Source organism: Drosophila busckii, unplaced genomic scaffold (genome assembly GCF_011750605.1).
Source record: "Drosophila busckii strain San Diego stock center, stock number 13000-0081.31 unplaced genomic scaffold, ASM1175060v1 chrUn_07, whole genome shotgun sequence".
NCBI lineage: Eukaryota > Metazoa > Arthropoda > Insecta > Diptera > Drosophilidae > Drosophila > Drosophila busckii.
In genome coordinates this window covers 2,012,981-2,031,052 of record NW_022872723.1, presented here as the reverse complement: position 1 = coordinate 2,031,052, position 18,072 = coordinate 2,012,981, and the positions used below count along the sequence as shown (strand labels likewise).

Here is an 18,072-nt window from a genome sequence, read left to right as displayed (position 1 = left end):
AATGACCCGATAAGCTAGCGATGGCTGTCAAACTCCTCCTCAGTTTGGGGCTCATTGCTCTCCAGCTGTTCGATATACTCCTTATGGTATCGGTATCATTGCCTTTCCTGACGATATTTTGGTATTTTAAAAGAACTCATTAACTTGTTGGTAACAGTTGAGAACGGTTGCTTATCTTCACAGCTTTGGGTTTTGTTTTGAATAGACAGACTAAACTATTGTCAGCCACTTGTTGACTGACCTTTAATCCGATGTGTCATCTCCAGAACAGGATATGATTCCTGATTCCTATACCTTGTGCCAAGGTATAGTGAACTTTGTGTCATTGTTGCTAAACCAAAACTAATTCAAATTATTGCAGGGCTAACGCAGGGCTATATGTATTACTATTAGGCAAAAGGCTTAATTACTCTTTTAATTACTTGAATAAAAATCAATTGAAGCAGCTTTTGTAAACTTTGTATGAACACATTCTTTAAATACATTTGTCATAAGCTCTTAAACAATTGTCCTTAGAAATAATGAACATAAAGGTGCCAATCGGGATTATAATTGCAAAAAATCTAGTTTTTAGAATTGGGTGGAGATTGAATTCAAACAAAATGCTTTAAGTGCTTAAAAGTTCCAAAAAAAACATTCAGAGATTCTATTTCAGTATTGCTTACCTGATTTTTGAAGCCGAAGCTATTACCCAGGCGCACTTCCAGTGAGGGGGAGCCTTCTTGGTCCGAGAACGAAAACATTAAGGGAGAAACTTGACGCGCTGTTTCATGTTCATCAAATTGTCCAGCAGAAATATTATTTGTGCCTTCTTGTTTATATATTAATGGTAGACCTGTTTTATTAACTATCCAAACCGGCGCGCTTACGTATATTTCTATTCCTTTTCCTTTGAAAGATTGGATAGAGACATGGAGATGTAATTCTCTATTATTAATATCAATTAATTTTAGCTTTGGTTCAACAAGTCCCACGTGATTTGTAGGTACTTTTAATTGCCCGGAAACGTGAAAATTATCTAGAGTGATGCTCAAGTTTATAGGTTCATAAATGTTTATATTATATATATTTTTGTTTTCAAAAGCGTTGACTCGGCCCGAATTGCTACCATTTATATTAAAAGTTAATTCACAGCAGAGCATGTTGCTTAACATTAAAGGAGGCAAAAGTACAATAGAGTGTCCTGGTACATTTTGTTCTTTGCTGGGATAAATGTCTCTATTTATGTTAATAAGTGTGTACAATACGGTTTTATCAATATCGTAGGAAATATGCAACCTTTGATGAAAGTCATTCACGTATTGCTTCCAATTAATTTCCTCAATCCCTAATTCTGTCTTCTCCATATAAATAGAATTCTTTTTCATTTTAGATTCAGGTAGTATGTGAGAAATATATAACAATGAATCGACATACTTGAGTGGTACGCATTGTTCTTTATAAGGACTTATATCAGTTATAGTAGTAACAGTGTCAGATTCATTACTATTTGACACCATTCTTAAAAACATCTTATGTTCCAATTTGTTTATTACTTTTAATGGTGACATTACATTAATAAGTTTTTGTGCTGATCCCATCAGAGAAATATCAAAAACAATTTGCCTTTTTTTTTCATAATTTGTGTCAGAAATTGTTGTTCGAAAGTATTTGCCTACTTTGTCTATAGAAATTGGACCAATCAATGACCATCCATGAATTTGAACCAATATTTGATGTATGTTTAAGAGATGAGAGTCGTTGTGCCTTAACTTTCTTTTCTGACTAAAATCAAATGTTTTTTTTTCATTCGGTTGTACAGAAATCCAATTTTTAATTATTTCTTGTTGGTGGAAATCGGAGCACGTTAAGTCTCCTAGCTGAGCATAAATTGGCTTAAAAAGCATTGCTGAACCAGTAAGGTTTTGAAGTGCGAAAGGAATAAAAGGCGTTCTTTGCCTGAAATTCGTAGTTTTCATACTATCGGTCAAAGTGTGGTTATAAAAATCATTTGTCCAATTCTTGAGAACTATATTAAATAGCTCAATAAATGTTGATGTAATATTGATTTTTAATAATTGTTTACTGCTTATATTTACATCGATATTCCCCTTATCAAGTTTTGTCAATCTATATTTCCATTTTGCTGAGCATTGCCACAATTCTGCAAGTGGCTCCCATCCGCTTAGTCGCCGATTATAAAAATTTACTGCCATTTCCGTATCCAGATCACCTTCACTAAATTTGTCAGAACTTTCGCTGGTCTGAAGCATATTGACTTGAAATTTATATTTAAATTGTGTTTTTGATAATAATATTTCAAGAAGTGGTACATCAGCATCCATGCAGTCATCAATTACACAGAGTGAAATAACATTAGCGTCGAGAATAACAGTTTTTAGCTCCAATACGGAATTTTGTACTGTGCTATGCTTTTGTTGCGAAAGCCATAAAGCAGCTTCATTTAGTTTCCAATTATTTACTTCCATTGCATCCAAGCAGCTTTTAATATCAAATCCCATCGCCACCAGGGGAGCTATTTTTTCAAATTCCGAATTTGATTTCGTTAAAATATTTTGCGACGATGAAGATTGTTTCGGGATTAAGCTCACCATTTTTAAAAATATTTTCATATCAATGTATGACAATCGAATATTTAATTGTTTTTGGATAACTATATTTAAGCAATTGTTTTTCATTTCAATGTTTAATGTAAATGGATCAATTATTGATAGAGCACTATCCTCTTCTGAATCTAAGATACATGAAAAAATTTCTAAATGATTTATGTTTACAGAAAGTGGACTTGTTATACTATGTGGTTTATATGAAATTACTGTTGTACTCTTTAGTATAATTGCATTGGAATCAAGCTGATTGCATTGTTCGACAAATATTACTTCCGAATCGGTAATATTTATTATAAATTCTTGCACAGAACTATCACTTGATTGAAGATTATCCGTTTGTAGTGTTTGAGATGATGTTTTATTACAAGTAGCAAAATAATCATCTTCTAAAAACATTTTAAATCGTTCCATGAAATTTAAGACAGCTATTATTCGCATATCATTTAACATTATTGTGTACTTGCTTATATTCGATCTTTTTCGGCAATGAATTTCGACCTGTGCCGAGTGTTTGGGTAATTTATCTTTTTTTGAAGGTTGTAAAATATTTTTAAACACATTATTAATATGTTTACTATTGTTAGGGCGCTCATCAACTATTAAAATATTACTCGATATTAAATCAATGTCATGTGTACCATCGTTGAACATATCAATCTGCAATTGCGATCTAATAAAATGTACACAAGCTAGAGGCTCGAGAACAAAATCGGGAACAGTGTTTGTATTTAAGACAAGCAAAATTGAAACATCTTCCAATAATATCCTTATAGAAATTAATGTTGTAACAGATTTTATGTCTTCGTTTTTTGCAAATAAATTTAATGCAGAGAATGTTCCAAAGGATGGAAGTCTTTGATTATAAAAGCTGCTATTAACATCCTCAATATGTTCACCAATATTATTGTTTATAAGTCCTTTTATTAGTTTATAGTTTTGAGCAGTGAGTGTTGCGTTTAATTTTGAAAACGTGCCCTTTATACTTATATCTGGACAAACGCGTTTATAGCTCGTTGTAAGATTACGTTCAACTTGAAGATAAAGATGGCAGGATTCCTTAAATATTTGATTTCCCTTCAGATAGCTATTATTAGCAATATTCTTATGAAGCTCTTTTTCCACAATTTTCATAACTCGTTTACCAGAAAATAAGTTGATATTAACCAAATTAATGTGCATAACATCTAGAATTTCCTCTTGGCTGGGAAAAATTTCGTCATTATCCATATATTTATCTTTGGCAAAGTGGAAACTGTTTTTTAAAGTTAGTTGTCCAAGATAAGCAATAAGAACGTGCTTGCTGTTAAAACAAACTGGAAGCACTATAACTGGTGAACCTGCTTTTATGCAAAGCTTTACTTTTGAGGGCTGTGAGTTTTGATCATTGTCTGATTTACGTTTCTTTAGTTTATTTATTACAGGCTGCAATTAAAAAAATTGTATAAGGTTAGTTACTCTCGCATAAATGAACGTCCATCTTTTTATGAATAAGTTTATACTAACCAACCAAAATTATATTCAAAATATCTCACGTGATTCACAGGAGTATATACGGAATATTGTGAATGGAAATTAAGCAAAAATAATTTTTGTCTCAACTTAAAAGTCTTGTTAGAACTGTGAGATATAAACCTAAAACTTACACATAAAATATGCAAAAAATATTTAATGATTTGGCACATTCTACAAGAATGATTCTACCGACAAATTTGCAGCAACTGCATTTTTCCATCAATTTTAATAGCTTGCAAGAACAACAATGTGATTATTTGTTAGTATTTTTTTGTTAGTATTTATAACAAATGGAAAAGGGTATAATAAGGTTATTCAAGTGTATTCTACCTTAGAAAGGTAGATTTCAGGTTTAGTCTTGATCTGGCTAAGTATCTACTTATCTGTCAGTATGTATCAGGAACAAGAACTATAAGAGCTGGAGCAACCAATTTTGATATGTGATATTCCTAATCTTGCTTTAATTTTCAAAATTTTTTAATAAAACCGATTTGCAGTTAAAACAAATGAACGCATTAAAGTTGGGCGCAACCAACTTTTATATACACTTTGACTAGGGCATCGCAGCAAACAAACGAACACATACGTACAAGCCAGCCAGCGCGACACAGCTCGTTTTCGCTGTCACGTCAGCAGCAAAGCTGCCTACAGTGCACTATGGGAGATGCGACCAGTTTATGAGGCCAAAACTCATTTTTCAAAAGTGGGAAACTACAAATTCTTTTATTTAAACTCATTCACGAAAGATTAATTGTTAGTGTTGTGTACCAGAAATCTCAATAGATGGCGCCACTAAAAAGATATCAGCTGTCAAACACAGCTGTTGCAATAGCAAAAGCACGTGAGTTTGAACTTGCTAAGTTTTGTGTGCAATTTATAAGTTCTTCAAAAATTAACAATTACGTGAAATTTTTGAAATGCATTCGAAGAAGTGGGACTTTTATTATATGTTTGTGAATTTCAAATGTTAAAATCACTCTTGCTGTAATTACATAAAAAATTATTTAAAAAAACAGTTCAAATTAAAACAGAAAAAAACTCAACAATATTAATAATATATAATATGTTCAATATAATATTAATAACATAGCTCGCAAATAACTGTAGACCAATTCGTGCGGTCTCACAATAATTTTTCTTCACCTAGTTAATGTGTATATAAAAGTTGGTTGCTTCCAACTTTAATCACATTATTTGACCTTCAATAAAAAAGGCATGCAAGTATACATGCATATGGTATACGCAGATGGCGCGAGCTTGTTGAACGCAAAAGGCAATAGAAAAAGGATTAACGAAACCTACATATGTCAATATGAGGTGCTGTTATTGTTTCCATTTTCGACGCGCGTTGCTTTGTCTGAAAAATATTCGAATTTGATTTTTGTGTGTACGGGAACCAAACGCGTTTTAACATTGTGCAATTACAAGGGATTAATTTCATCAATAATAACAAGTGAACAAATTAAAGCGCCACCAACTTTTAGATACACTTTGACTAGGGCATCGCAGCAAGCACATGCATGCACTCATGAACATACACACAAAACAGCGGACGCGTTACAGCAGGTCGCTGTAGCGTCTGCAACGACGACGCCGATGCGTCGGCAGCGCCGTGTGAATGGCGTGTCAGCTCGTGTACCCCGCAGTCTATATTGAAAATTGAAATGAAAATAATTGCCAAGTTATTTATGCGATCGTTCTGAAATTTTGTGATTTATTTCCGATTTTTTAAGTTTTTTTTACTGCCTTATATCGTTTTTTTTTTTCGATTTGCGGGGCCCTTCTCCTCCCCCGGGTGGAAATTAAAAGAAAAATAAAAGCGAGTGTCCTGGGTATAGGAGCACCTACATACCAAGTTTGGTTGCTCTAGCTCTTATAGTTTGCTGTGAAACACGCACTCATACAGACGGACATGGCTATATCGATTCAGTCTTGCTGCTCAAGAATACATGCCACGCCTCCTTCTGCCTGTTACATACATTTGCACAACTTCATAATACCATTTTCCATTTTTTACAAAAATGTCTAAGTGTAAAAATAAAGTTCAGGTAAATAAAGTGAAGTTTGTTTTGTGTTTCATGAGTGTTGCTATTTAAACATATTGGTTTGTACTAATAATAATTCTTTAATAACAGAGGCCATAGCATCTGAGCCAGCCAGCGGAGAAGTCACTGCGGAGCGCGATAAAAAATAGTGCGAGTCATCGCAAAAAATAATAATATTAAGCCTAATTAGTTGGCAAATAAGCAATTTAATTTATATATATTTTTTTAAATCTGAATAAAAATTAACATATACATATTTTTTTGCTGTATTTATTTATTTTTTTTCATCTAAGAAAAATGGTAGGGAATCATTGTGCAATTCCTATAGAAAATTTTTTAAGGAATCGTTGTGGAATTCCTAGGGAAATTCCGTAGGGAATCGTTTATAAAAATAAATACCCTACATTATTTGAAAAATTATTTCCAGCTCGCCTTTAAAATCAATCAATTGTGCAGCTCAGAAATAAAAATTAAATTTTTGAGTCCAAACGATTTCACAATCTACGCTGACCGTCGACAGAGTTGGCAAGTGAATATAAAGATATTGTGAGCCTGCATTTGTTACCAAAAAACAGAAATGAAATGCTCGTGCATTTTCACCTCAATTTCGTTGACGAAGCCCTCTACTATAAATGTTTTATGCAAGATACTCTGACGTAAAATAGCATGGTGTATTGAAATTAAAGCAAATCTGATATTTATTTATTTTTATTAATGACATCCATAACAATTATGGACATTGAAGAAGAAGAAAGTTTCCAACATCTCTGCGAATGCCTGGCACTTCACAGAAGGCCTTGCAGAGGTAAGGTTGGAAAATCTGGCAAGGTTTCTGAACTCCACCGGATGGTTCCAAGGGCACACCAGCCCACAGAAAGCAACCACGGGACCCGGAGACCTAGCATAGGCAGCTAACCCCATCTCTCCATACATCCCATCAACCACCACATACCCCCACTTATTCCGAGAGACTAAACAGGCATCACAATGGGCCATATGGCCTCTGGGTGTTCCCGTTAAGGGAAACCTGTATAACCTAACCTAACCTAAAATGGATTAATTTTTTTTTTTGTATTAACTGAAAACAATGTTCATTGAATAATTAAATCAAAATATGTAAATTTCTAAACTGCAAGTTTATTACTAAAATGCATAAAGAACGCTGTTGGGCCCAACCAACATTGCGATGCATTTTCAAATTTATACTACATAACAAGTTTGGCTGCTGCTAGAGCTATCTTACTATCTCAGAGTTCTTGTTGCTCATAAAAAACAGGCGAACAAGGCTATATCGTCAGAGCTGGTTTTCCTAATCAAGTATATATAACAGCCAAAGTTATTAATAACTAACTAAGAACGCATTCAAGTTAAGTCCAATCAAAACATCAAAAAATCCACTTTGAAATTGAAAATCAATTAACAACACAATAATAATAACAAGTGGACAGGTTAAAGTTGGGCGCCACCAACATTTAAATACACTTTGACAGGGTATCGCAACAAACACACACGCAATGCACTCAACAAACACAATACACACAAACACAGCAAAAACCGCGTCTCAGCTCGTTTTGACGCTGTAGCGTCAGCAAGCGACGCCGCCGCGACGAGCGACGCCGCAGCTGCGTCGGCAGCGCAACAGCACGTGCACACCCGCTGTCTATATTGAAAATTGAAAAGTAAATAATTCCCTAAAGCTATTTATACCGATCGTTCTGAAACTTGCACAAGTTGGTCGAAAAACGTGACTAGGCAAATTTTTTTGATTTATTATAACAGATTTTTAAAGATTTTTGTACTGCCTTATATATCGCGTATTTTTCGATTTGCGGGGGAGGGGGGAGGAAATAAAAAAAAATAAAAAATAAAAAGCCGTAGTGTCCTGGATATAGGAGCAACCACATACCAAATTTGGTTGCTCTACCTCTTATAGTTGCTGAAAGGAACACGCAACTCACATACAGACGGAAACGGAACGGACCGACGGACTGACAGGACATGGCTATACTCGGTCCTGCCACGACCTCCTCTCCTGATGACATAATTTGAGGGCAACTTCATAATACCCTTTTTTTCCATTTTTACAAAAATGTCAAAGTGTATAAAAATGACCGGTCACATAAAAAATGAAATCTAATCGTAGTTAATTTAGTTAATAAGGAGCTTTTTATGAATATAAATCTCAGCTTTTAAAATACCGATGAGGACTTAACGAATAAAATCTTACACAAAATAAGTAAAATAAAACAAGCACAGCAGTTAGTAGATAAAATAAAAGTTACCGATTGGAGTTGCAGTAAGTCTTTGACAAATAAATGAAGTTCCACTATAAAGCGCTTCGTGTGTATATAATGAACGGACGACATGTTTATCCATAATACTGCATCGGTGCTTATGTTGCTTTGAGTATCCACTTCATTAAGCTTTCTATAAATAAAATGAAGGAAATTTTATATAAATTAGTGGAAAGTGTGAGCAACCCCAGTAATCTGCTTTGACTATAAATATATAATCTAAGTATGTTATGTATATAATAAAGTTTGATTTGACTGATGGTCGATGCGGATGACTTTTGTAATATAAGCTCACAAAAGCATATTTGGAAAATTCCAACGAGAAATGCATAGTTATACATTTTCAACTTAACTAAACTAGCTTGAAAGTATAGTAGGAACTAAAATAGCCATTAAAAATATTTAATATGTTTGGGGCGTTCAGATTTTGATAAGAAAATACATTTGCACTTTTAAGTATCGATTCATTGCACACGCGAGAATCGGAGCATATAAAAAAATGTCATTTGATTTGCTCTCATATCGGTCTACGGCTACGCATAGCAAGAAATTTAATTTTTTGCTATTGCTGTAGTTTATCAAGAGACGAGCAGAGCAGAGCACATACTTTAACTAAATCATACAGCCTCTAAGTAACATTCGCTGTAAATTTATATGTCAATTTATATGTTAATTGTTTTGGATGCAAATTTAAAGGAGAAAATAGAATGAGTTTTATATAATGACCCAAAAAATGTATGATATGAAAAGTGGACTCATTAAAGTTGATTGTTCTGACATAAACGGTATCGTTAAAAACAAAGCTTATGTGTGATTTTTTTAATATTTGCTGAGATTTTTTTTTGTGGGTAAATTGTTTTTTGTTTGTTTGGTTAGGAGGAAATAACAAAATTAAATAAAAGAGAGCACCTACATACCAAATTTGGTTTTCTTTTATTTTTTTTTATTGCTGAAAAACTCTCACTCATACAGACGGACGGACGGACAGACGGGCATGGCTATCATGACTCAGTTTGTCTTGCTGATCAACAATATTTATACTTTATGAAGGCACTGGTGTTGAGAGAATGAGAAGACTCTCTCATTCTTGACAGCGTTGGAAATGCAGAATCGCAATATTTTTAAATGAATAAGAAAGTGGGTCTTGCTGCAATCCTAACAGTGCACAATGGTCCCAATGTCGATTTTTTTTTGGCATAAAGTCGAAATTTCAATGTAAGAATTTTGACTTTTTGCTGATGCAGTCTAAAAGTAAACACATGGCACACATACAATATAATTTTTAAAAAATGTATAGTTTTATATGAGTTTTTTTGTGAGCTCTTAAAAGTCAGCAATCAATCAGTTGCTCAAAATAAAAAAAAATTTTTTTTTAACATGATTTTAATTTTTGTCACAATTAAATATTTTTGAGTCAATTAAAATAATTTAACAATGTAAAATTATGATAAAGGTATGTATTATCTATTTTGAATAGTATTTTTATGTGTAGTCCTAGTTTTTTAGTTGAGTATGCGTGTATTGCTTATGTGGATTTGTGAAAAAATTTAAATTCGTTCTCTACTTTTTGTAGAATGTAACTAACAAGCTGAGGCTTACTGAGAAAAACTAATAACGTACGTTTGTTCTTATAAGTATCGTACTTGACCGCGCAGTAATAGTTTGTCCCCGTTTTTCCATCTTTTCGAGAAAGGCTCACATGCAGGTGAATTTTTAATCGAAAATTGTTGAAAATTAGTATTATGTGCGCGGTGACTTGGCGACTTCCAACAAAAAAAAATATAAAAAATTTAAATTTGAAAAAAAAATACAAAATTCTAAATTATTCTGAATAAAGTTCATGCCAAATTTCAAGTTCCTAGCTTTATTAGTAGACTTATGCCAAAAAAAATCGACTTTGGGACCATAGTGCAGTGCAGGCGCGGATGCTTCAACTTGTTGCATACCAGTGGATCTAATTTTTGCGGATAACGTAATAGTGGGTAGCAGCTGGTGATATGACTCAGCAAGTCAATAGAAGGCTGTGTATTTCAGTGGCTGTTAAAAATTTTCTTTGCCGGCATTATTTGGATACAGCTTAAGGAACTATTTATTCAATGCTTTGTTGACATTGATTTTATTGAATTTTTTATATTATCGACTAAAATCCGAAAATTTCAGAACGATCGGATAAATAACTTAGGAATTATAGTATACATTTAAATGTTCAATATAAACAACGCATGCTGACGAGCCATAAAGGCGTCGCTGCCCTGTTTACTGCGATGCCCTAGCCAACAACAGTCCAACTTTAATTTGTTCACTTGTCAAGTAGAAATGTGAATAGTTCTGAAGATACTATTTCATCGCTCTAGATTATGTGTGATTTATTTCAGACTTTTAGTTAGATTTTGGGAGATCCATCTGTTTCTTTTTGAATTTAAACTTGTTTTATCTGAATCGCGAGGAACATTTAAAATAAAAGCGTACTGGGAACTCTATAGAAGCACATACATAGGTCTAGATCTCATAGTCTCCCAGTTCTTGTTGCTCAGATAGTCAGACGGACTTTGCTATATCGACTCATTGTTGTATCGACTTGCTGCCACGCCTCTTTTTTTCTGTTACACAGGTCAGCGAGTAATTTTAGAATGGTCAAACATCTATAAGACAGATAATCATAAGAGACGCAAAACAAGTATTATGCAAATTCTCGAATTTGTAAGCAAAATATTTTAAATGCTGATCAGCAGACTTCGCTATCTTTAAACATATTTTAAACTTATCCAATTGTCAGTAATAATCAACTTGTTGTAGTAATAGTGTAATAGGGTATATTTTTATATTACAAGTTACCTTTTGTATACAAAATTAAGTGCTTCAGTTCCATCCGTTACAAATCTTTCTTTGTATAAGATTCCAAACTTAGTAAGATCATGTACAGCAATTGATCCTAAGCAACCCTCAACAGCTTTAAAGGCAGACTCATGAGTTATTGTAAAAGTAGCATTAGATATATTCATTTTTGCTAACGCCAAAGCATTTCGTGTAAGCGTAAAATTCAATGATCTTATAGATACATTAAATTTGTTGGAGTGTTCATATAAACCTAAAAGGAAGAAAAATTAAAATTTAAGTAAAAGAATGAGCTTTGACAAATTCAGCTACAGAAAAACCATTTACCTTAACCTGCTTTTTTGTGTGTACCTTTTTCTGTGTCCTGTTTTCGCTTAGTTTGTGTAATTGAAGAGTGTGTTTAATCTGCTTAGTTGCAATACTGATTTTGTATTAGAGTGTAAAAGGCAAATCTATAAATAGTGTTTTGAATTTGCCCATTTTTTTTATATATATATAAACTGACTAACATGACAATTTCGCAGTTTTATTGCTGTTTCTATACGATTTTATATTTCTATATAAAAAAGGTAAAAGAGAATACCCTATTGCCTTATTTATTATTTATTACTTGTCTCATTTCGCTACAAATTAAGAAAAACTGTAGCAAACACATCTTTGATATATTCGGTATATATCATATTATTATATATTTTGTCTTGATCGGATAATAAACATAGAAGTTAATAATGAAACAAAATTAACAATAGTCTACAGTTTGATTAAAATAAAAGCAATGTGAAGCTTTGCTTAAAACTGGGAAAGCCTATTTGCGGATTATAGCAGACTTTGGGGTGTCTTTAACACAGATAAGCTTTGACTCTTAAAAGCTGTATTTTATACAATAGTCAATAAATTATAATTATCTATAAATAATTCAATATTATTTCAATTCAATTAATTCATTATTATTTAAATACTTGAACATTTTTTTTTTACATTTTCCTTTGTTGTCGCGTGCCCATAGTCAACGTTAAATAAATTTATAATTGAGGTCAAATCAAATAGTTAAAGAGTGTGTTCTTTGCTTATTAATAAAACAATGATGATTTTTGAGCATTAAAAGCTTAGAAATGTATTATGTATTATATAACAACTAACAATAAGAATATATATTCATCAAATTACTTACTTTCGGATGTGGTAAAATTTTTCTTTCCCAATGGATTTTCATACATTTTTCCTTCAGAAGTTAAGCCAAAAAAATCGAATATTGAACACCATCTGTCTACGCAAATAATTAGGCTTAAACAATTAAACTCAAGTGAATGTTCTTTCACGATTTGAATTGTGTTCTGCTCATTAATTGATCGATTACTGCGGGACTTATAGATGACTAAATTAGGACAGTCACCACTGATTATTTCATTTAAATAGGGTAAGACAGTGTTGGGTTCTCTATAATGCACTTTCAAATTAAAATATTCGCATAGATTGGATGGAACTGATGTATATGTGATTTTATCTGCATTGCAACAACTTGGTAAATTAGGACACGATGTCGAGAGTTGTCCTTTTTTCTTATGAGATTTATCCACATTAATTGACGTAACCATATTCCTAAATGGTGATATTACCTCTGTCTTCAAGTCTTCTAAAAGTACAGAGTTTAATATAATTTTTAGATCTGTATCACATCCTTTTAAATGGTATTTTATGAAAAAATCCTTAAAAGTCACATTAACCAAATCCTCATGAAACTCATTTTGTAAATTTATTTGAAGAACAGGTATCGAAAATATTATCGTTGTATCCAGTCGATGAGCTTCGCTATAGATTAATTTTGTTTCACGTGAACACTTTATGTTTAATTTTTCATTGTTGGTAGATATATCGTTCGAAAAATTGGTTGCGTGTTCAATTGATTCTATTATATTTTTGTAATGCTTTTTATTAAGTGTGAGCTTGAGTGTTTCAATCATGCTACCTTCAAGCTGAAAAGAAAAAACAAAATTCTTAGTACTGCCCAAATTCCAATCCAAAATATATAGTCGAAATAGTAATGCTAAATATTTTTAAGAATTGTTTGAGTATTCTATAATTGATCGGTAAAATTAAGATCGGTGTTAAAGTCCAACTTCGACCAAAGAAAGTTGACGTTAAAAGAAAATGATTACAAATAAGCAAACGACGCGCAAAACGAGATTAAAGTGAATTTCATATTTTCGTGATGTTTTCAAAATGATTCCGTTACTTTTTTATATTTGATCGAACGGAAAATAATGGAATTTATATCCTGTTTCAACATTTGTTTTGTTTCCTTGTGAATGGCGAATCGAAATTATTTACAAATGTAAAAATACAAATTATTCATTATTATTTGGTATACAGATAGTTAAAATAGTTGGGCTTATTAATTTTAATTAAATGCACAGGCAATTTCCTGAAAGGAAAGCAGCTCTATAATGCAATTATAAAAGCCAGCAACAAACTCGACCACGTTTCTCCCGGTAGACCAACATACTGGCCAACAGACCCAAATAAACTGCCTGACTTAATAGACTTCGCAATTACCAAAAATATACCTCGCAATTGATCAGGCCGAAAGTCTTCTCAGTCTTCATATCTGACACTCACCAGTCTAATTATTTACTCAGTTCATCGCATAACCTGAGATCAAACCGCTTAATTGACTGCACACAAACCCATGATATACTATAGGAAATCATATAGCCACACATTACGCTAAATCATGTACTCAACGTTAAAGATGATATCGACAGCCGTCATCAAAACACTAGTGTTAAATTTTGTCACCGCAGCCCCCATTGCAACTCCTCAAAACGCAAAAGCGCCTTACACTCAAAAGAAGACAATCGCAAATCGAGCAACTCGTTCTAGAAAAGCGACGCCTGAGACGAGAATGGCCGTCTCACAGGTCGCCATATGCAGTCAAAGGCTTAAAGATGCCACCCGAAGCTTACCAAAGCCGTTAAACAACAGAAGCAATATCAACATCGCTACATCCACAACATCATCCTCTTTCTACGAAAAAATCACTGTGGAAGCTCATACCAAACTCATGCTCACCAGCAAAACCGTGATGGCTTATAAAAAACCGCAACTGACGGCCTGGGCCCGCAAGTGATGAAGCCCGAGCCAAAACATTTGCAGGACACCTGGAAAATGTGTTTATGGCAAATCCTGCCACAAATTCATTCACAATACAAATGACTCTCAGCTTCAACAACCCAACGGATTTTTTCCGGGGCCCCCTTTTAAAACCCGGGGGAAAAATTTTCCGGGGGGCAACCCCAAAAACTGTCAAAAATTTTCCAAAAAAACCAGATTTGAACCCGAAAAATCACCAGGCTTTTCGACCAAATAACGCCAAAAATGATTATTGAGCTCCAATAATTGTGCAGTTTGCAACCTCGCGCAACTCTTCAATGCCTCACCAAGCTTGGCTTATTCCCAGCGAGATGAAAAGATCAAATTAATAATGATGCAAAGCCGCAAAGATCACACAAATCCATCGTCATACCTACGCCTATTATCATGCCTGTGAAAACTTTTTGAAAAATGCTTGCTGACTCGGATAAATCCATATCTAAGAATCCATAAAAAAATTCCATCACATCAATTTGGGTTTCGTGAAAAACACGGCACTATCGAGCAGGTTAATCGCATAACATCTAAAATAAGAAGCGCATTCGAAAACCGAGAATATTGCACTGCAATATTCTCAGATGTATCCCAAGCATTCGACAGAGTCTGGCTAGAAGGACTAACGCATAAGATCAGAACAACGCTTCCTTATAATACACACAAATTATTAGAGTCGTATCTAGATGAACACAGGAAATTTGCAGTGAGATGCAATTTGCTACTGTTTGACAAGGCAGCGTACTTGGACCAACACGATATGTCCTTTACACAGCAGATCTTCTAACAAGTAGACGACTAACAACATCACCTTTGCTGACGATACAGCTATTCTCAACCGTTAGGTGCCCCATGCAAGCAGCAGCGCAACTGGCTCTTCATATGGTCGAAGTGGAGAAATGGCTCTCTGACTGGCGAATAAAAGTAAACGAGCAAAAAAGCAAACATGTTACGTTTACCCTAAACAGGCAAAATTGTCCACCGCTCACAATAAACAATTCCGCACTTCCACAAGCAAACGAAGTGACGTATCTTGGAGTACACCTCGACAGAAGACCTCACATGTCGTATGCACATCGAAGCCAAGAGAACGCAACTAAAACTAAAAGCCAATAGCTGCACTGGCTTATCCAACGCTCGGCCTGTCTCAGCCTTGAATATAAGGCCCCTGGCTTAAGCCCATCTGGACCTATGGCTCCCACCTATGGGGGAACGCTAGCTAGCAACATTGATATGGTCCAGAGAGTCCAGTCAAAAATCCATAGAACTATCACCGGGGCACCGTGGTACGTTCGAAACGAAAATATACAGAAAGACCTAAATATGCAGCCAGTCAGAGATGTAAAAGCTGAACACAAGGTAAGATACTACAGCAAACTTTCTTCGCTTCCTAATCCCCTCGCGCGAGGTCTAAGAAGGCTGTGCAACCGCTCCCGTCTGCGTCGTAACGACCTACCAACCAGCGATAGAATCTAGGGAACGTGCATCCTAAAACAGTTTAAAGAAACTATTGTTAAAAAATGTTTAGTTATAAGATTTGTATACTTATTGTTAGTTTCAATTTAAGAGAAGATTCAATAAAAACAGCAAAGTTTAATAAAAAAACAAAAAAAAAATGTTCCTGAAACTGTTCAGTTTAAGCCCACTTACTGATTGTTCTTGTTCATATGGCATAAGCAATGCGCACATTATATAGAAAAATAAACAGTCCGAAAAATGATTTACAAAATTATGTGAAAACTGGGTGCCATTACTCTGAATCGTGATGATTTTGAACTATCACAGCGAATGGATTGTATTCATAATTAATTTTAAATTTAATTACCTTTCTAAAATAATACTAGTTTTTATGCATTACAAGCATTATATGGCTGAAAACTCTGACCCAAGTGATAGGGATTTTAAAATTATATTTATCACCTAAAATGATCTCGTATATTTGATGGATCTGCTTCATGAAAAATTGGATGTTATTCTGAAGTTATATATCTGATCGTTGGAAAGTTTTGTCGGCTTATGCTTTACGTTTTTTTTTTTCGTAGTGCTTCGGATATAGAAACATCTACATTCCAAATTTGGTTGCTCTAATTCTTATACAATATAGTATATCATCAATACAGTGCTTGTTAGAGGTGTTCTAGGCAATTTTATATTTCAAGGAACCCGTAATTATGTCTTATTATTCAATATTTTTTATATTATAATATACAGTCGTGCCACTGAAGGGATTAGTGAAATTGAGTTCCGTTAAAAACATTTCAGCGCCGAAATTTCATAGATGCCACAGAATATTCTATATTTAAATAATATACGCCTTAAACAATAAAAGTTACCTCGCAACTCTAAATATGTGCCATCGCGAAGTCTGACTATAATACTGGCAGAATCTGATACCAGCTGACTTAGCGCTGATTCATTTAACGCAAACTTTGTAAGCTGATTAAGATGAGTAGCTTTTGCTTTGACCGAACGTGCTTTTGATTTTTCAGATCGATTTGTATGTGGCTGAACTTATTATATATAATGCTAGAGATATTAAATCAAAATAATCTATGTTGATCTTAACCGAAATCTAAATAAGGCCTGGCTCATACATTTTTACTAATAAATACCGCCTGTCACTTGGTGGCGTTTTAATACCCTTGAATCCAATATTTTTTTCGAAATTAATTTGTTGATTCTGTTTATATAATATGTCCTTAGTCCGATATTTTTAACACTTTTCTCATATACAATTTATATTCTAACGTTAGTCTATTGTCAAAGTCTAAATTTAAACATACTAAACTTGCCAACTTTACAACGATTATTTATGTGGTTCTCGGTTTCAGTTTGCTCACGATTCGACGAAAGTGATCATCAATATCTAATTCAGTGTCATATGAAAATATTAAGACAAATTCGTCAGTTAATTTATTTGCAGATTTCCAATTTTGTTTCAGAGCCGATTGCCGATGACCAAGTATTGCACGAACTAAATGAAACCTGTACACACAGCTATGTTCTCTTTAAGGCCTTATAAACTTCTAGGAAATTTTTAATTTGTATCTATTGCGTACTTAGATATTGCGCTGGTTCACAATATTTACTTTTACATAGATTATTTGCCTTGTCCGTTAAATGTTGCTATTTGCCTCCAATCTGGAAGGAATCTTTTATTATTCCGCTACATAAAAATGGCCCTAGAAGTTATGTAAATAACTATAGGGTATATCAAAATTGTCTGCTACGCCTAAACTTTTTGAAAAAATTCTTACTTCTCAATTAATGCATTTCAGCAGCTTAATTGTTTCACCTTACCAACATGGTTTTGTGAAACATAAGTCTACTACCACCAATCTACTTGAGAATTCGTCAATGTTTCGTCAAAGGTTTTTACAAAATGCAGACTGATGTTATTTATACTGACTTTAGTAAAGCATTTGACTCTGTTAATCACCGTCTTCTAGTTAATAAATTAAACTTGATTGGACTTCCAAACAATTTTTTGAAATGGATTTCCAATTACTTAACTAACAGACCTCAGAGGGTGATTTTCAAGTCAGTATTCCAAGCCAGTATTCGTAACGTCTGGTGTCCCTCAAGGTAGTCATCTTGGTCCTTTGCTCTTTAACCTAATTTATTAACGATCTT

The 18,072-nt window shown here is 33.7% G+C and overlaps 1 protein-coding gene across 3 annotated transcripts in view; it reads right to left on the bottom strand.

Annotated features, from left to right (window-relative positions):
* Positions 1 to 18,072, bottom strand: part of LOC108598152 (vacuolar protein sorting-associated protein 13D) — a 116,846-nt gene that overhangs the window by 35,934 nt on the left and 62,840 nt on the right. For all 3 annotated transcript variants that reach the window (XM_033294775.1, XM_033294776.1, XM_033294777.1), the window contains 4 exons: positions 12,467 to 13,268; positions 11,296 to 11,548; positions 8,449 to 8,593; positions 666 to 4,031 (listed from right to left, as the gene is read on the bottom strand). In XM_033294775.1, coding sequence (XP_033150666.1) covers positions 666 to 4,031; positions 8,449 to 8,593; positions 11,296 to 11,548; positions 12,467 to 13,268 — 4,566 coding nt within the window. The remainder of the gene's footprint in view (positions 1 to 665; positions 4,032 to 8,448; positions 8,594 to 11,295; positions 11,549 to 12,466; positions 13,269 to 18,072) is intronic.